General features: G+C 48.5%; 1 protein-coding gene across 1 annotated transcript in view; it reads right to left on the bottom strand.

Moving 5' to 3' along the window:
• Positions 1–879: 879 nt before the first annotated feature.
• Ifitm10 (interferon induced transmembrane protein 10) overlaps positions 880–18,159 on the bottom strand; it is a 47,002-nt gene continuing 29,722 nt past the window's right edge. The window contains 3 exon segments of the mRNA XM_085841147.1: positions 880–954; positions 957–1,040; positions 1,367–1,374. Of these exon segments, the coding sequence (XP_085697273.1) occupies positions 880–954; positions 957–1,040; positions 1,367–1,374 (167 nt within the window).

Below are 18,159 nucleotides of genomic sequence, written 5' to 3'. Positions count from 1 at the left end.
TCACTATACACAGACTTAGCATAGGCTCCTGCAGCTCTCCCTGAGCACACCATTGGGAAACAGAAGCACATGTCCACATATGCTCTGGCTCACACATGGGGTAGGGAGATGGGTGTAGCAGGTAAAGAAGCTTGCCACCAAACCTAAATTCAATCCCTGGGACCCACACTAGGTAAGGAGGGAACTAATTCTCACAGGCTGCCCTCTGAGCTCTGCTCGCACACCACAGTTCACACATGGCATCCTCCATAAGTAATAAATGTAAAAAAAAAAAAATCTTTAAAATGTGCACATTTAGGTCCATAGCAGTAAAGGTCCCAGAAGCCCCAAAGTGGAAACAATGAGTGTCCCTCCATGCTTACCTGTGGTATATATGTGCAGTGGGATTGTATTTGGCTGTAAGAAGGGAGACATGCATGACTCTAGAGTGAAGGAGACCAGCCACAAAAGACCACATCCCAGGTGAGTCCACCAATATTCAACTTCTATCACTGGCAAAGGGAGGAAGGGCAAGGAGATTGGTGGGTGAGTGGTCTTGGTGGAGAGAGAGAGAGAGTGGCTACTGGCAGCATCATCTTTGTGGATGGTCTGTAGCAACGCTGCCCAGGTTTGTGACTGCGTCCAGACCCACTGACGGTGTACCTCACTGGGCAATGTGTGAACTGTGTCTTTTTTTTTTTTTTTTTTTTTCGAGACAGGGTTTCTCTGTATAGCCCTGGCTGTCCTGGAACTCACTTTGTAGACCAGGCTGGCCTCGAACTCAGAAATCCGCCTGCCTCTGCCTCCCGAATGCTGGGATTAAAGACGTGAGCCACCACGCCTGGCCGAACTGTGCCTTAAGGAAGCTGAAGGCCGGGAGTCAAGGTCTATGTTCCGCAGTTAACAATGCTGAGCTGAGTTCTTCTCAAAGGTGTTGTCTCTCTGTGCCTTCCAGGCTGGCCTACAACTCTCAGCTTTCCTTCCTCTGCCTCTCCAGGACTGGGATTGTTTGTGTGCCCCACCACACGGGCCCTGTGATCTCTTACACAGCAGATCGGGCCCTGTGATCTCTTACACAGCAGATCGCTCCATCACCCTTTAAAAGAAAACAAGACCTTTGACCTCTTAGACCCACACCCAGCTGCTCCCAGCTTCATTCCTTTCTGCCTGTCTCCTGCCTGCTCCTGTGATTCTCATGGGAAAGTCAGGCTGACAAGCCAGTGCTGGCACTCCAGTCCCCAAGATGGGCTCAGCCCTGCTCACCAGGGGAAGAGGGAGTCTGCAGATCCCAGTGTGACAGTGTGATCTCTCTCTTCTCTCTCTCTCTCTGTCTCTCTCTCTCTCCCTCCCTCCCTCCCTCCCTCTCTCCCTCCTTTTTTCCTCCCACTCTCCCCTCTCTCCTCTCTCTGTCTCTCTCCCTCCCTCTCTCTCTCTCCCTCTCTCTCCCATTTTTTCTCCCTCTCTCTCATTCCTCTTCTCTCCTCTTCAAAGTCTCTCTTGCTCTAAACTGTCTTTCAGGAAGAAGTCATTGCGAAACCTCATCTTTTAAAAGCCCTTTTTAAGGGCTGGTGAGCTGGCTCAGCAGGTAAAGATGCTGAGTTTGGTCCCCTGAACCCACACAGCGGAAGGTGAGGACTAACTTCTGCAAGTCATTCTCTGACCTCTACATGTGTCAAGTCATGGGACTGTCCTGCCCTGTCACAACAAGCAAGCAAACAAAGAATATAGTAATATGGATATTAAAAAAAAAATACCACCTAGAAATATCCAAAATGTTAACAGTTTCTTGTAATTTCTTTAACCATATGAGAATTCTGTGGTCCGGTTTCAGGGGACCTGTAGAGCTGACATGGCAAGGCTCAAGAGTGAGCTAGCAGCCTACTTCTGATGGCCCCCAGGCCCATGTGGCTCTGAGATGGCCTCACTCACAGGCTTTACTCTCTCTGACCTAATTCCCACTCCACTGCTCCTTTGGTGAAAGCTCCCTGTTGCAGTTAATTCATGACTCTAGAAGACACAAGTGTGACTGACACACTCGTGGTCATGGGGACTTGACACTCTGCATGGACTTTCTCCTTTCCATTGTTCCCTTCTTAGAAAGTTCTTTGATTCCACAGGAATGCTATGCTTTCCTAGTGAGGTGGAGGTTCAGTGTATGGTCCGTGTCCCACAGAATCTTGCCTTGACCCAAGATGCAAAGGCCATCCTGTGTCCCTCTAGAAGAGTGGCTCTCAACCTCCCTAATGCTGTGACCCTTTAATACAGCTCCTCAGGTTGTGGTGACCCCAACCATAAAACTATTTCCATTGCTACTTCCTAACTTTACTTTTGCTACTGTTATGAATCAAAATTTAAATATCTGTGTTTTCCTATGGTCTTTTGGGAGTGGTGACCCACAAGTTGGGAACCACTGCTCTAGAGGATAGGCTAAGACAGGCCTGAGTACTAGGGGAAGACTACAGTTCCACTGTGGGACACCTTGGGGTGAGAAGCCAGAGACAAGCAGGTAGCTAAGGCTAGGGCAGGGACAGAGTTTAGTGGCCTGGAAAGGCAGACCTGCACGTAAGGCATCCACACAGGCAGGCCCCACTGTAAGCAGATTCTCACGGAAGAGCCGTGACCCAGTGGACTTTTCCCACGCCAGAGGAGAGCCGTTCCTAGCTGTGGAGGAGGTGCTGGGCCAGCGTCTGCTCATACTCACACTTGACATGTGCTACAATCAGGACTCCCCAGGGAGCTGGCCTCCTTCAACATGGTCCGCACGCCTTCCGGGCCCTGAGCCTCTATTTCCTTCAACGGGAAGGGAAAGTCCCATGGGATCAGGCCAGCCTCAAAACTGTCCTGGGAGCTGGGCACACACAGCTGATAAGAGATTATCTCCTCAGCTCTCACCTCTTTCCCTGCCCTGTGGCCTGAAAGTCAGTGGTGGGAGAGGCCTCCCTACAGGATGTGTCAAGCAGGATTTGATAAGGCAGTTAATACAGGCCTCATAGGTCTCACACAGTCACAGACTAGAGGCCTGGAATTACTCATTACAGACGTGTTTGTGAGTTAGCCCTGGAGCCGCAGAGAATAGGATGTCTTATCAGAGAGGCAAAGGGAGAGCCAAATGGCAGAAGTCACGGTGTCACCCTCTGGCTGACATTCCTGAGAGATGGTCCTTTCATGGCCAGCAGTGAAAATTTGCCAGCCCTTCTTGTCCTGTGTCTCCCTTGGCTCTGTCATTTTCTGTGCCCTCCTCCTCCAGGTAACGAGTGAATGGCCACCTAACACAAGGCTTGTCACCTCCAGTGTGTGAATGCTGGACATGTCAATGAAGGCACCAAGAACACATAGGTGCCCCATCCTTAGTCCCTGGTGCTAGCTGAGTGCTTACCTCCACACCTGATGCCAGCCCAACAGCAAGGCCATGCCCACCACTCTCTGGAACCATATTGCTCACCTCGAGAGCTTTAAAGTGGCAGCAACAGGTTGCCTGTCCTATGTGTGAGTGCATCCCACATATTCAACATGGAGTCAGATCTGTCCTCACAGCCACAAAGGCAATGTCCACATCTGACCTGCCTTTGTGTGACATGGAAACCATACTGTTTGACATATGTGCGCTCGCGCACACACACACTCACACTCACAACTGTGTACAGAGATCTATGTGTCTAAGTCATGAACACAGCCTAGCAAACCAATCCTAGCCTTTCTGGAGAAGGAAAAGGAGGGGACATTAATATGTGTGACATTTTACACCCTTCCTATCTGAGAGAGGGGACCAGGGAGTTGGGGCAGAGCCACACTTCCATTGAAGGGTGGAGCTAAGGTTACAATTATACTAGGCTGACAAGCAGGGCCGCATGATGGTCACGTTTATCTCATTTTGGGTGGATTAGATTTTCCCCAAAGACTGACATCGTCATCGTCCTTAGCTGCTGGCCCACAAGGAGTGTGTGAGTTTTTGGGTTTTTTTGTTTGGGTTTTTTGTTTGTTTGTTTTTTGTTTTTTTACCCACAACTCTCTTTTAATAAAAGAAACTTGAACTCAACTCCAGACACATAGGCGTATACATAGGTATAATTCATAGCCCACTCCTGGCAAACTCACCTTAGGCCTACTGCCAGGAAAAAGCGAGTATACCTATCAAACATGGACTGATAATGAGTGTAACATTAATAATTCACATACATAAAGTCATTTGAAAACAAGTCTCGCATACCTATAATTCTACCATCTATTCGAGAGGAGAACACTGCTGCGGTGGAGAGCGGCTGAATAGGTTAAGGAACCTACAGCTCTCTATTGGATCCCTGGGACTCACAGGAAGACAGAAGGAGAAAACCAACTCTGCAAAGGTGTCCTCTGACTTCCACATGTGGCCTGTGTCATCCCTCAGACACATATTGCACACACACACATACATACATACATACACCCACACACACCTACAGATACACATACACACATTCACACACACATACACACACCCACACACACCTACAGACACAAATACACACTCACACACATACACACACACATACACACACTTACACACATATACGCACTCACACACACACACTCACACACTCACACACAGACAGACACACATCACAAACACGCCCCACACTCCACCCACCCTCACACACACTCACACACATATACGCACTCACACACACACACACACACACTTCTATACATACATACATACATACATACATACATACAGAAAGATACACACACATCACAGACACACACACATCACACACACATACACATATCACACTATACCCCATACCCCTACCCCACCCCCAACACACACCTACAGTTACATATCACACATGCACACATACCTCTACCCACTACACCCTCACCCCTCCAGACTCCCCTCAACATATACAACACATACGTATACTACACATACATATATATCACATGGTCATACCCTACATACACACACACTTATACCACACACACACACACAAAAGAAAAGAACATGGGTTAGCCCCACCAGAAATATCATAGATTCATGACACACTTGACTTTGAATCGACTTTTTGTCTTTATGAGTTCAGAAACCTGTTACCACTGTCTTGTTTCTTACTAACCCACATTCCACAGTTTGAGAAAGTGAGTCTGTCTGTTTGTGTGAAGTGGAATGTCTGGTACCCAAAAGGTCTAGTGGCAACACAGAATGTGGCAACACAGAGTGTGAGGCCTGGAGTGGTAGCCTACGCCTCTCACACCAGCACTCACTCAGGAGGCTGTGCAGACAGAGGTCTGTGAAGAGGTTAGCCTGTTCTACATAGAAAGTTTAAGGTCAGCCAAGGCTCCATAGTGAGACCCTGTCTCAAACAAACCAACCGTTAAAGCCAACGTCAATACTTTGGATGAAGTTAAGGCCCTCTCAGGTTCCCTGTGTAAAAACACAGGGGCTGCGGTGGGGGCAGTGGAGTGTCACAGAGGTGGATGCCCCACCCTCAGGTGCCACTCCGAGCCAGAGGACTGTGCTAGCCTGAGGCTTGTTCAGCAAGCTTCTTCCGCACAGGGCTCACTACAAGGAGCATTAAAAAAAAAAGTGTATGTGTGTGTGTGTGTACAGATGGGTACATGTGTTCCTGGTGTCTGGAGAGGCCAGAAGAGCATGCCAGATCTCCTGGAGTTGGAGTTAAAAGCAGTTGATTGTAAGCCACATAATATAAGCGTTGGGAAACCAAACTCGGAAGAGCAGCAAGTGCTCTAAACTATTGAGTCATGTGATCAGATGACATGTTGGGGTGGGCAGTGTGTGTGTGTGTGTGTGTGTGTGTGTGTGTGTGATCACCATTAAGACACTAAGTCTCTACCTCCTTACTGTGTCCAGGTGAGGGATTCCACCCTTTTCTTGGTCTGACACATCTGGTAAGTTCTTGGGCCTGATTTTCATACACCATGTGGCCCTGTGGTCTCAGTTCACTCTGATAAACTCTAGTCTTTCGAGTCCCAGGAGTGAGTTATTTATCAACCTGTGCTTCCTGTGTGGTGCTGGACAGATGGTGCCATTCATGTGCCTACTAGACACTTCCCTCATCCTCAGAATGCAGTCAAAAGCTACTCATAAAATAGTCTCTCCAGGTAACACACAGCTGGAAAAGCCACTGTTTTATACAATATGGAGTCACTTCCTTCTGATTGGATACAGTCTGATCACAAGGGTGCACTATTGAAATTACTGTCCTTGGTACTGCTCACAGGTAAGGCACAGGCCACAGGAGCCTAACAGCCCCACCCCCACCCCCACACCCCCCCACCATCAGAGATCCAGGCCCAGGGCTGGCTGCCCCCTTCCCCCAGGCCCACGGCCACCCAGGCCCTGAGAACAAGGCCATGGTTAATCCACTTCCCAGCAGCAGATCCTCTGTCCAGCCAAGGTGGGTGGGAAAGCAGAGCTGCTCCCTCAGCCAGAGAACATTCTATACCATTCTTGCTCACGCTGTTTAATTACCCAATGTTTTCCTTTGGGGAAGACCTGAAATTGCAGAGATCTTGGGGATTTTGGAGGAATGCGAGGCCTAATTTTGCCTAATTAGGAACCGTCTGGGCGGTGACGGTGATGCATCCCAGAGTTGGGCCTTGCAGACCCTGGGCCTCCTGGGCGGTGGGGGGCTGGGGCTGCTGACGCACATGTTTACCTGAGGTCCCAGGCCACAATCTGGTTCGCATTGGGAAATCAGACTGTTTACAGGAGGCCGCAGCTGTCTCTCCCTCTCCTTGCCTTTCATTTTTCTGTGACATTTTGCAGGTCTCCCTGGGCCCCCTTGGGAGGGTCAGAGGCATCCTGAGAGTCTTCCAGAACAATATGGCCCCTCATGGAGACCCAAAGTTCCTGGCCAGGCCTCAGAGTGGGCCATTCGGGTGAGTGGGCTGTGGAGATATGGACAACCCAAGACATGGGGCACAGGGCATGGTGGGCACAGGCCCCAAAGAAGGACCAAGTTTTGTTTCATTCTCATGTCCTCAACAGGGCCAGGGGACTCAGTAGGAACCCGAGCTCTCTGGAATGTTCCAGAAACAGAGACTGAGCATAGCCATAGGGTCTATGACTTGCTTGGATGCTGTCTAGCCGCTGGCCACAGGAGCTGAGGGCCAGACGCATTCAGAGCTTCCTGTTCTCAGCAACTCTGTGATGACCTGATGACCCACCCCAGTCTTCCCCCACTGGAGGACAACTCATCTTTCCTCCTGCTTCCTCATCAGTCCAGGGTCCTCCGTTGCACTGGTGAGACTGCCTCAGGGGCTCCTGCCTCCTCTCTCCACATCAGAAGATGAACCCTCAATCCCCACACGGATTCATGTCCTTCAGTGGGGACCCTAAACAAAGATGGCTAACTTCTATCACCCTTCCTTTTCACCTTTACTGTCACCTTTCAGAATAGGAGTGGGAACAGAGGTTTTGGCTGGGAAAGGCCTTCCACAGGTTGTCCTTTCTGTCATTGGGTGAAGCCCTTTCAGCCTCAGTATTTCCTGTTTGCAGGCCAGCAGTTCTGTCTCTGTCACCTGCGTGGCACATCTGTCCCAGCTGGATAAAGTAGAGGAGAGGGAGAAAGCTTGAGCAAAGCTGGGATGACAGGTGGTGTCCAACATGGACACAGGAACTTGTCAGTGACAGAGGGACCACAAGGAGCAAGATGTTGCAGAAGGAATAGGGGGTAGGCAGAGTGGTTTCCTTGTGGATTTAAGTGGGGTATACAGGGGACAGGACAGGGTCCAGCAAGATCACTGAGGGGCCCAGAACAGTTGGCGATACTGCAAGAAGAAGCTGTTGCCTTCCCAGAAGTCCATGCTGATAGTGTAGCCTCTGCCCTGTCTCCCTGTCAGCCTCTCCCTGCAGGGCCTGAATTACGTGAATTACCTCAGGGACTCTTTAGGGCGTAGGTCATGGGGAAAAGAGTAGGAGACTAGAACACCTAGCAATCAGGCTTACAAATGGGCCAGTGGGCACCTCCACAGACCAGCCTAAGCAAGCAGCACCCTTCAGGCACCCACTGCTGGGTTCTGAACTCTCACTGCTGGAATGGTGGTCCCTGCCTCAGTGCCTTCAAAGCCAGATTCTGTCCTGTCCAGACCACAGGCTCGTAGCACGCAGCCACCAGGGGGCGCTCATGCACTACTCAAAGTGCTCTTGTCTAAACAGGTTCTTTGTTGAGCTCTTCCAGAAGCCGCTTCTGCAGACTCACAGGAGGGCCAGATGATGCCTAGGAAAGAGGAGGCAGCAGATGATGGAGACCCAGCTTCAGGAATCCAAGATGACAGGGAGAGGACAAATTGGCCTCTCACAGAGAGCTGGCAATTTGATCATCATGGCCTCTGATTTTCAAAGCTCTCCTCCCCATCAAACTGGCTTTAAAAAGTAGACAAGATGAAGTGCCATAGACTTTCTGTGATTGCTGAAGCCGGTAGTTGGGGGGAAGGGGTGCTGGTTCTATAGGAGACTAGACGCTGGCCCACCCGTAGACTCCATTGTAGAAAGAGGTGGGTAGGATGGTCACCGTGGCCTTCTCCATGAATGCAGAGCAATGTGTGTCTTCCATCTGAGGGGCTGAGATGCTCCTGGGGTAGAATGCTGCTCCTTGTCGAGGGCACACAGACACCCTGGGTGGAGCACCCAGCTTCCTGTCTGAGCCCCTCCTAGAAGATAAGCTTCCATTTTGCTCCAGGATCCTCAGATGCAGGCGAGGTCCTGAGTCCATATCAACAACACCACTAGGTTTTTAGTGTATGTCTATACATGCCTGTGCTCTGGCTACTGCAGGAGCCTATGGACACACCGACAGGGTCCCCTTGACCCTGATGAGATTCTACATATATAGGCACCCATGTACTTTGGCTCTTTCTAGTGTTTACCTGGTTGACCATATGGTGCTTCTCTTCTGGAATGGCCACTGTCCTGTGCACAGGACAGGAACAAGCCCTCCACCGTTGTGGCTCTCGATGCTCTAGTCACTGTGCTTGCCTGCCAGCCAGCCAAGCTGGTCCAAGTGGCTCCCTGCCAGGTGGTCTGTGCTGTGCCTGCTTCCACGAGTCTCCATGTTTGCCAGCTAACCAGCCAGTGCCATCCGTGACCATAAGGTGCCCTGAATAAACCTGAGTCAGCCAGTTCTACAGGACCCAAGTTCTTAAGCTTCAGGAGTCCTCCACTATCCAACCAGAACACCACAGGATCTGAGAAATTCTGATTCGTACCCCGGTATTGATTTCCTCTCTGATCCCCGAGTCCTGCCCTAATCCTAACTCTTGCCCTGACCTCCAGTCCTGTTCTGATCCCCAGTGGTGCCCTGATTTTGAGTCTTGCCCTATTTCTGAGACCTGAGCTGATCCTGAGTCCTGGCCTATGGGAGATATCAGAAACATAAGCACAGAGGACAGGACCGTGTGAGGAGGGTCACCAAGACTGAGAACACATGAACACGACAGTATACCTAGCAGTTGCCAGAAGCTGGAATAGGCAGACAGGATAGTCTTTTACCAAAACATGACCCTGTGGCACTTGATTCCGGCCTCTATCCTCCAGAACTGTATGGTGGCAGTAGCAGATTCCTGATCATCTCTGTGTGTTCATGTGTGCTTGCACATGTGTGGAATCCAGAGGTCAGTGTCTTTATCAACCCTACCTGCCTTATTGTTTTGGAGATGGAGTCTCTCATTGAATCAGGAGCACATGATACCTCTAGTCTGGCTGGCCAGTGAGCTCCCAGGAACCTTTGTGGCCACTACTCTATTAACATCAGAGATCAAAGGCCCTACCCTTCACCTTCAAATCAAATAGCCAGGAGTATAGGAGCCAGAGTCCAGGAGCCAGGCTAAGCTTCTGGCCGGTCCCTTTCCTGTGTCCTAGGTTCTGTTCTCTGGTCCTCTCTCCCCCACCCCCAGGTAGGATGGAGATCTGTAAGGCTGGGCTCCTGTTGACCCATACAACTCACTTTAGAGCCTTTGCCTGCTGCAGCTGTGGGATAAAGTGGACTTGTCTTTTTCCAGTCTGAGCAGAACTCACAACAATGAGGATGATTATCAAGACAGACTGACTGACTGGATGCTGGGGCTTGTAGTGCTGACCCCTCTGCTTCCCTCCAGGACCCCTAAGACACTATCCTTGCTGTACTGTGGCTTTATTGCATTGGCCTAATGCTGCAAAGCTGAGCAGCCTCCTAGACCAAGATCAAGATCACTCCAGCGCCCTCAAAACACCCCTGTCCTCACCATCTCTAAACATCTCTAAACCTTGAACTCTCCCATCAAGTATTAGTTTTACAGAGCTGGGGCTGTAGAAGGTTATCTTGTGTGCAGGAAGCGCTGGGATCAATCCCCAGCATTACCGAAACAAGATATAGTGGTGCATACCTGTAATCCCAGACCTTAGGAAATAGAAGCAGGAAGATCAGGTCATTCTACCGACATAACCAGTTCAAGGCCAACCTGGGCTACACAAGAAGGTGTCTCAAACCAAACCAACCAACCAACCAACCAACCAACCAACCAACCAACCAACCAAAACCAAAAACAGTTAAAAGTAAGGGCTTTGCTGTCACTGCTCTCTGCAGGTGCCACTTCTACCTGCCTTTGGTGGGAGCTGGGGTGTGTATGAGGGGGTTGGGGGTGGAGCTCGCTAGCTCAGCAGGACCCAGCCATGCTGTCTCCCAAATGGTGTAGATCCTTTGCTGATTTTGTTTTCTCTCTCTCTCTCTTTCTCTGTGTGTGTGTGTGTGTGTGTGTGTGTGTGTGTGTGTGTGTGTGTGCGCGCGCGCGCAATCATCTAGCAGTGCATTGTAGGAACAAAGAGAGCACTCCAGAGAGCAGGGGGAATCTGAGTAATCAGAGCTGGGACCTCCTGCGTGGGAGATGATACTGCAGGAGAATGTACTAATTCTCCTGATCCTAAACTTACCTGGGTGGGATTTTGCCCCAAGGTCACCACTCCCTTAATTCAATTTAACATCCTTGAACACAGGACTCAGCTCCATTTCACTTCCTGGTGCCCCTCATGTATTTTATGTCTTTCCTTTCTAGGCTTGCTATGCTTGTTCAACACCTGCTTCGTGAGACTTAACCAGAGACTTAAGATTCTACTGGGCTTTTTTGAGATTTCTTTTGTCAATGTAATTAATAAAAATTTCTTTCCCTTAGCCTTAGGCAAACTCTCCAGACAAGGGCTGAAAGCAGCTACACTCCAGCAAAATATCACAAAAACAGTCTCTAGGCCACACACTGAAATTCTTCTCCGCTGAACCCTCTTGGGTCAGGTGTGCACAGTTCAAATGAACCTCAGCAATAAAGCCTTTCCCGTTCTTACTAGCATAGCCCAGTAAGCCCCACTTAAAGCATTCCACTGGTCTCCAAATCCGAAGTCCCAAAATCCATATTCTTCCAGACAAAAGCATGGTCAGGCCTATCACAGCAATACCCCAGTCCCTAGCATCAACTTCTGTCTTAGTTAAGGTTTCACTGCTGTGAACAGACAACCATGGCCAAGGCAACTCTTATAAGGACAACATTTAATTAGGGCTGGCTTACAGGTTCAGAGGTTCAGTCCATTATCATCATGGTGGGAACATGGCAGCATCCAGGCAGGCACGGTGCAGGAGGAGCTGAGAGTTCTTCATCTTCATCTGGAGGCTGCTAGGAGAATTCTGCCTTCCAAGCAGTTAGGACAAGAGTATTAAAGGCCAAGCCCAGAGTGGCACACCTATTTCAACAACACCACACCTGCAAATAGTGCAACTTCCTGGGCCACGTATATACAAACCATCTCAGTGCCTATCACTACTAAAGGTAGGGTGTTCTGAGGACTCAGTATGTACACATAATCAAGGGACAAGCACAGAAGGGACCCAAGGCAGGGCTATGCCCAATGAAGTTTTCTTGTTCCCTGAAGGCAAGAGTATTCTGACTCTAATTAGCCAGTGAAAGGGGACTACATTTCCCATAATTCCAGAAAAGCATGCACAAGGAAGAGAGTGAAGTTGAGTATTAAAAGATCAAAATATCTGATAAAGTCTCAGCAACAGTGGTGTACCAGATAAGAAAAAGGAGACACAAATGATCAATATTAGTAAGTGAAGAAGAAATCACTTCAGACCCATGGACAGAGAAGCAGGGTTAAATCAAGCTTAAAAATGTCTCTCTGAGGGTGAAGAAATGGCTCAGAGGTTAAGAGCACTGGCTGCTCTTGCATAAGATCCAAGTTTGGTTTCTAATATCCATATTGAGTGGGTTGACTTATAAAGGGCTGTGGCCTCTGCCAATACCACACACACACACATGGTACACATAACACACACACACACATGCACACAATTGAAATAAAAAAGTGCCTGTCCATCTCAAGAGAGGTCCTTCAGGGTGGGAGAAGGATTCACTAGCTACAGAGGGCTAATGTCCAAGGTATACAAGACATACAGAAAACAACCCCAAATCAAGTAATCCATCCAAATAGGACATTTCTCATGTTAAGGAGGACACGTGTCCACAAACACAGAGCATATCAGTCAAAATGACCCAGGAACCAGGTGTAGCACAGTGGTAGGACTCACCTACCCTGCTAAGGGCCATGAGATCCATACCCAGCACTGCTGGGGAACAAACCAACCTACAAGGATATGCTGTTTCATCCTGTTAGGATGGTTAATCAAAATAATGAAGGCAGTTATGAGGTCAACATGACTCACATACTTAATAATGCTAGCATTCGGTAGGTCGAGACAGGAGAATTGCCTTGAGTTTGAGACCAGCTAGGCTATAGAGTAAGAAACTATAGCAAAAGAAAAAGAAAAAACGGTTCTGTTAATGGCATGGAAATAAGAGGATGTCTGTAAGTTCTCAGTGGGAATGTAAGTCAGTCCAGCCAGTAAGGAGAACAGCACAGAGACTTCCCACAAAATTAAAAATAGACCTACTTCATGATCCAGCTATTGCACGTCTGGGTTTACAGACAAAGGAAACAGAATCCATACACAAAGAGGCATCTGCAGACCTGTGCTGTCTACAGTTCTGTTTGTAAAACTTGAGATTTGAAATGGCCCAGGAGCCGATCAATGGATGGATGGATGGATGGATGAAGAAAAGGTGCATATGAACACTGGAGTACCCAGGCATGAACACTGGAGTCAGGCATAAAAAAAAAAAAGTCCTGTCATTGGCAGCAAAACAGAAGGAGCTGGAGAGCATTGGGGAATGGTTGGGGGACAGATAAGCCAGGCTCAGGAGAAGTCCCACACCTTCTGCACTGGCTGTTTGTGTGTCAACTTGACACAAGCTAGAGTCCTCAGAGAGAAAGGAGCTTCCATTGAGGAAATGGATGCTGTGAGGTCCAGCTGTAGGGCATTTTCTCAACTAGTGCTCAGTGGTGGAGGGCCCAGCCCATTGTGGGTGGTAGCATCCCTGGGCTGGCAGTGGTCCTGGATTCAATAAGAAAAAAGGCTGAGCAAGCCATGAGCAAGCAAGCCAGTAAGCAGCACCCCTCCATGGCCTCTGCATCAGCTCCTGCCTCCAGGTTCCAGCCCTGCTTGAGTTCCCTGTCCTGACTTCCTCCTATGATGGACTATGATCTGGAAGTGTAGGCCAAATAAACCCTTTCCTCTCCAACTTGCTTTTCAGTCCTGGTGTTTCATTTCAGCAGTAGGAGCCCTAACTAAGACACCTTCTCATTCAAAGTGGAAGTCATGAACTTTGTAACCATGACACTACACGCCACAAGCAGACAGATTTCTCCATGGACATGAAACAAGCCAAGATCTGCAGTGACCCGAGCCACCATAAATTAGATGGGCTGAGCCATCTTCTGCCTTACAGTTTAAGAAAAGGAAAGACAAATGCAGAGGAAAGTCCTCAAGGCTGGAACATTCTCACTAGTGAAGTACATAGAGTTGTTGAGGAAGTAATAACACAAATTTCACATCGTTCCCCCCCCCCCCAAAAAAAAGAGGAAGGGCCACTTTTAATTTCTTCTCTGTTTTAAAAAGTGAACTGCATAATCAGGACCAAAACCAAACCAAGCAGGTTCAGGCAAGTAGACACTTGAACATGGAGACCGCTACCTGAGGGGAGTTCCCATGCTGTTCTATCCACATCAGCCTGTGCACCAAGCAGGCAAGCATGAGTGTTCCAGGAATGCGAAACCTTATACATGAGCATCACTGGCTGTAAGAAGAGACTCTGAGGCTACTATGGGGCAGAGCCCACCAAACAGACCTCAGCAATATTCACAGGAAGGCAAGGAGCAGACTTCCTTCAATACAGGCCTGAGACACCCACAAGCCACAGCAGTGTGCTACATAGTGACTGAAATGGGGAAGCACTTACCCTGCAGTCAGGAGTAAGACAGGAAAGTCCTCTCTGCCACCCCTCTGCCCCCACGTGACCCTGATTGCTATAGACTGCTCAATTAGGGCACCTGAGAGCACAGATGCAGAGGGGAGCCCAAAGAGACAGCTTAGTCTGGAAAGTGCCTGTCACACAAGTGTGACTGACCCCAGTGCAGTTCTCACTGCCCATACAAAGGCAGGGCAGAGTGGCCAATGCCTGTAATTACAGGGCTGGTGGATGGAGAGAGCCGGGAGGATAAGGTACCTAGGGCTCGCTAGCCAGGCAGTCTAGCTAATTGGTGATCTCCAGGTTCAGGAACTGACCCTATCACACATAGAAGGGAAAATGAAAACATTCTGGTCCGTGGGTGCTGCATTTATGTGTGCATTTAAATCTTCTTATGTGTACTGTGCAAGCCTTTGTGAATTCAAGTGCAGTACATCTACAAAGTGCCAGAAGAGTGGTATCAGATTTTCTGGAACTAGAGTTACAGATAGCTGTGAGCCATTATGTGGTTTCTGGGGACTTCAGCAAGAGCAATAAACGCTCTTAACTGCTGAGCCATCTCTCTAGCCCTCAGATGTCCTAATGAAGGTGATAAAAAAAAATTCACATCCTTCCACCAAAACTGCTAGAAATCAAGGTCACAGGGCACGAGACAACCCCCAAGAAAACAAGCGTTTTTATGACTCCATATGAGAGTGAGGGACAGCGAGAAAGCAAACTTATTAGAAATATCATTCAAAATGGCTCCCACACAAATAGGCCTCTGAAGTATTCACAACATCATCCATTTTCAGGGAGTTACTTCTCACAGTGACAAGGAGGTGCGCTGCACATCCCTGGGTGTGCAGAGTGAGGACTGGACTGGCGTGGAAGTGAGCAGAGACAGAGGACCGGACTGGCGACCAGGCTGGTGTGGATGAGAGCGGCGGGAGCTCTCACCTGCAGCTGGTGGTGGGAATGCAAACTGGTTCAGCCAGCTGGTCTGCAAGCACCTCACACACCTGCATTCACCCCGTAATGCATAAACACGTCCACACACAGCCTTTCGAGTGGGTGTTTGTGACAGCTATAATTGCTGAAGCTCAGAGGCATGCTAGACTTTGCCCTTCAGCGTGTGGATGGATAGACAAACAGGTCTATCCAGACAGTGGATTATAATGCAGCAATAGAAAGAAGTGAACCAGGTCTGGGCAGTGGTGCAGGTGCTTGCCCGGCATGCACAAGGCTCAGGGTTCTATCTCCAGCAGCACAGTGGAGAAATGATCTATATAGAGTTCCTCAAAACTTGGTCAGAACTACCACTTGGTGATTTCAGTGTGGAATGTCTCCCCTAGGCTCTTGTATTTGAATACTTGAGGCCTAGCTGGTGGTGACATTTTGGAAAGTTGTGGACCCTTCAGGAATCAGGGCCTCATTGGAGGAAGTCTGTCACTGCGGGCAGACCTCCGTTTCCTGTCCCCTTTGCTTCCTGACTGCAGATTATTGTTACCTCTCTGGCCCATCACTGTGCTTTGCTTTTCCTGCCACAGCGCTACATCTGCTTGAACTGTGAACCCTTCCTCCTTCAAGTCCCATCTGGCCAGGATTTTGGCCACAGTTACAAATAAAGAAACTAAAACACAATGTAATCCAGGAATCCCATTTCAAGGTTTATACCCAGAGGAACTGAAAGTGAGGCATTGGTGGTGAGCTGTATAAACAGCAAGAGTCACAGTGTTGCTAACAAATTAACAAATGACGGGAGCAACAGTGTGGCCATGCACACAGCAGAATCCAGCCATGAGAAGGGAGGGGTTGTGATACCTACTGAAATGGGGGTGGCCCCTAAAGCTACTATGCTGACCGAGACAGGCCTGTCACAAGGGGACACACACTCTTGGGGGATCCCACTCCTGCGAGACCCCAGAGTCATGGTGTCCACAGGCCAGGATGGGCACCAGTGACTGGGGTGGATGTCTATGTTTTATACCAACAGTTCTTCAGTAGGAGAAGATGAGGAAGTTCTGTGGCAGGTAACGAGGCTGGCTGCATGACACTGTGACTGTCCTTATACTCTGAACTGTTCTTTGGAAAATGGGATGATATGTAGGGAAGGGGGTGGCAGTGGATGTAATCAAGATACTTTGTATGCATGTATGAAATTTTCAAAGACTGAGTAAAAGCATTAAGTAAATAGCAAAAATAGGGCTGGTGAGATGGCTCAGTGGGTAAGAGAACTGACTGCTCTTCCAAAGGTCCTGAGTTCAAATCCCAGCAGCCACATGGTGGCTCATAACCACCCGTAATGAGATCTGATGCCCTCTTCCAGCGAGTCTGAAGACAGCTACAGTGTACTTATGCATGTATAATAATAAATAAATCTTTGGGCCAGAGCAAGTGGGGTTGACTGGAGTGAGCAGAGGTCCTAAAATTCAATCCCCAACAACCACATGAAGGCTCACAACCATCTGTACAGCTGCAGTGTACTCATATACAGAAAATAAATAAATAAATCTAAAAAAAAATGGCAAAAATAGGAAAGATGGTAAACTTCATGTGAACTTTGCCACAACATAAAGGACTGGAAAGGAGCTGGGGAGGCAGATGGCTTAGAAAGCGAAGTGTTTGGCTTGTAAGCATAAGTGCTTGAGTTTGGATGCTCAGCCCATAAAAAGCCAAGAACAATGATGTGTGACATTAATCTACCTCTGTGGATGCAGAGGCAGGAAGGTCCCCAATGCTGGCTGCCTAGCTGTTCTTGCTGAATCGACAAGATCCAGATTCAGGGAGAGACCCTGCCTCAAAAGATAAAGTGGAAAGTCACTGAGGAAGATACCTGATAAGGATTCTGATTTATACACACACACACACACACACGTATATGTGTATACATGTATATGCACAGCATAGGCACACCTGTATACACCCCACATACACATGTGTATGTACACACCACACACATGCACACCTGTATACATCACACACTTGTACATGTGTATGTGCATACCACACACACCTGTATACACCATACATACACATGTGTATGTACACACCACACACATGCACACCTGTATACACCCCACATACACACGTGTATGTACACACCACACACACACACACACCTGTATACACCACACATACACATGTGTATGTACACACCACACACACGCACGCCTGTATACACCACACATACACATGTGTATGTACACACCACACACATGCACACCTGTATACACCACACATACACATGTGTATGTACACACCACACACATGCACACCTGTATACACCATACACATGCACTTGGACTTGCAACTGAAAATTAGCTATGGAACCATGAACAGAGAGAGAAAAAGAGAGAGAGAGACAGACAGACAGACATCTGGAATGTGTGTTTGGAAGGAACCAATATAAAAAGGTAGCATAGCCGGGTGTGGTGGCATACACCTTTAATCCCAGCACTTGGGAGGCAGAGGCAGGAGGATTTCTGAGTTCAAGGCCAGCCTGGTCTACAAAGTGAGTTCCAGGACAGCCAGGGCTATACAGAGAAACCCTGTCTCGAAAAACCAAAAAACCAAAAAACAAAACAAAACAAAAACAAAAACAAAAAAAAAGAAAAGAAAAAAGGTTGCATATTGTATGATATATCCATTCTGGAGAAAGAGATGTATGGTGGAGACTGTAAGGCAGTCATGATATTCCAGAGCTGGGGAAGAGGGTGGCAGTGGAACCATCAGGATGTTTAGCATGGAAGAAACGATTCTTCCTGGTACACCAGTAGCCAGTCCCCAGCACCATACACTTAACAGAAGCCATACATGTCTCCCACCAAGACAGTGGGAACTAGGGACCCTCCTGACAAAGGAGAATCAATG

Source organism: Mus caroli, unplaced genomic scaffold, assembly GCF_978045245.1.
Source record: "Mus caroli unplaced genomic scaffold, Mus_caroli_1 scaffold_8, whole genome shotgun sequence".
Taxonomy (NCBI): domain Eukaryota; kingdom Metazoa; phylum Chordata; class Mammalia; order Rodentia; family Muridae; genus Mus; species Mus caroli.
This window is presented reverse-complemented; position numbering and strand designations above follow the sequence as displayed.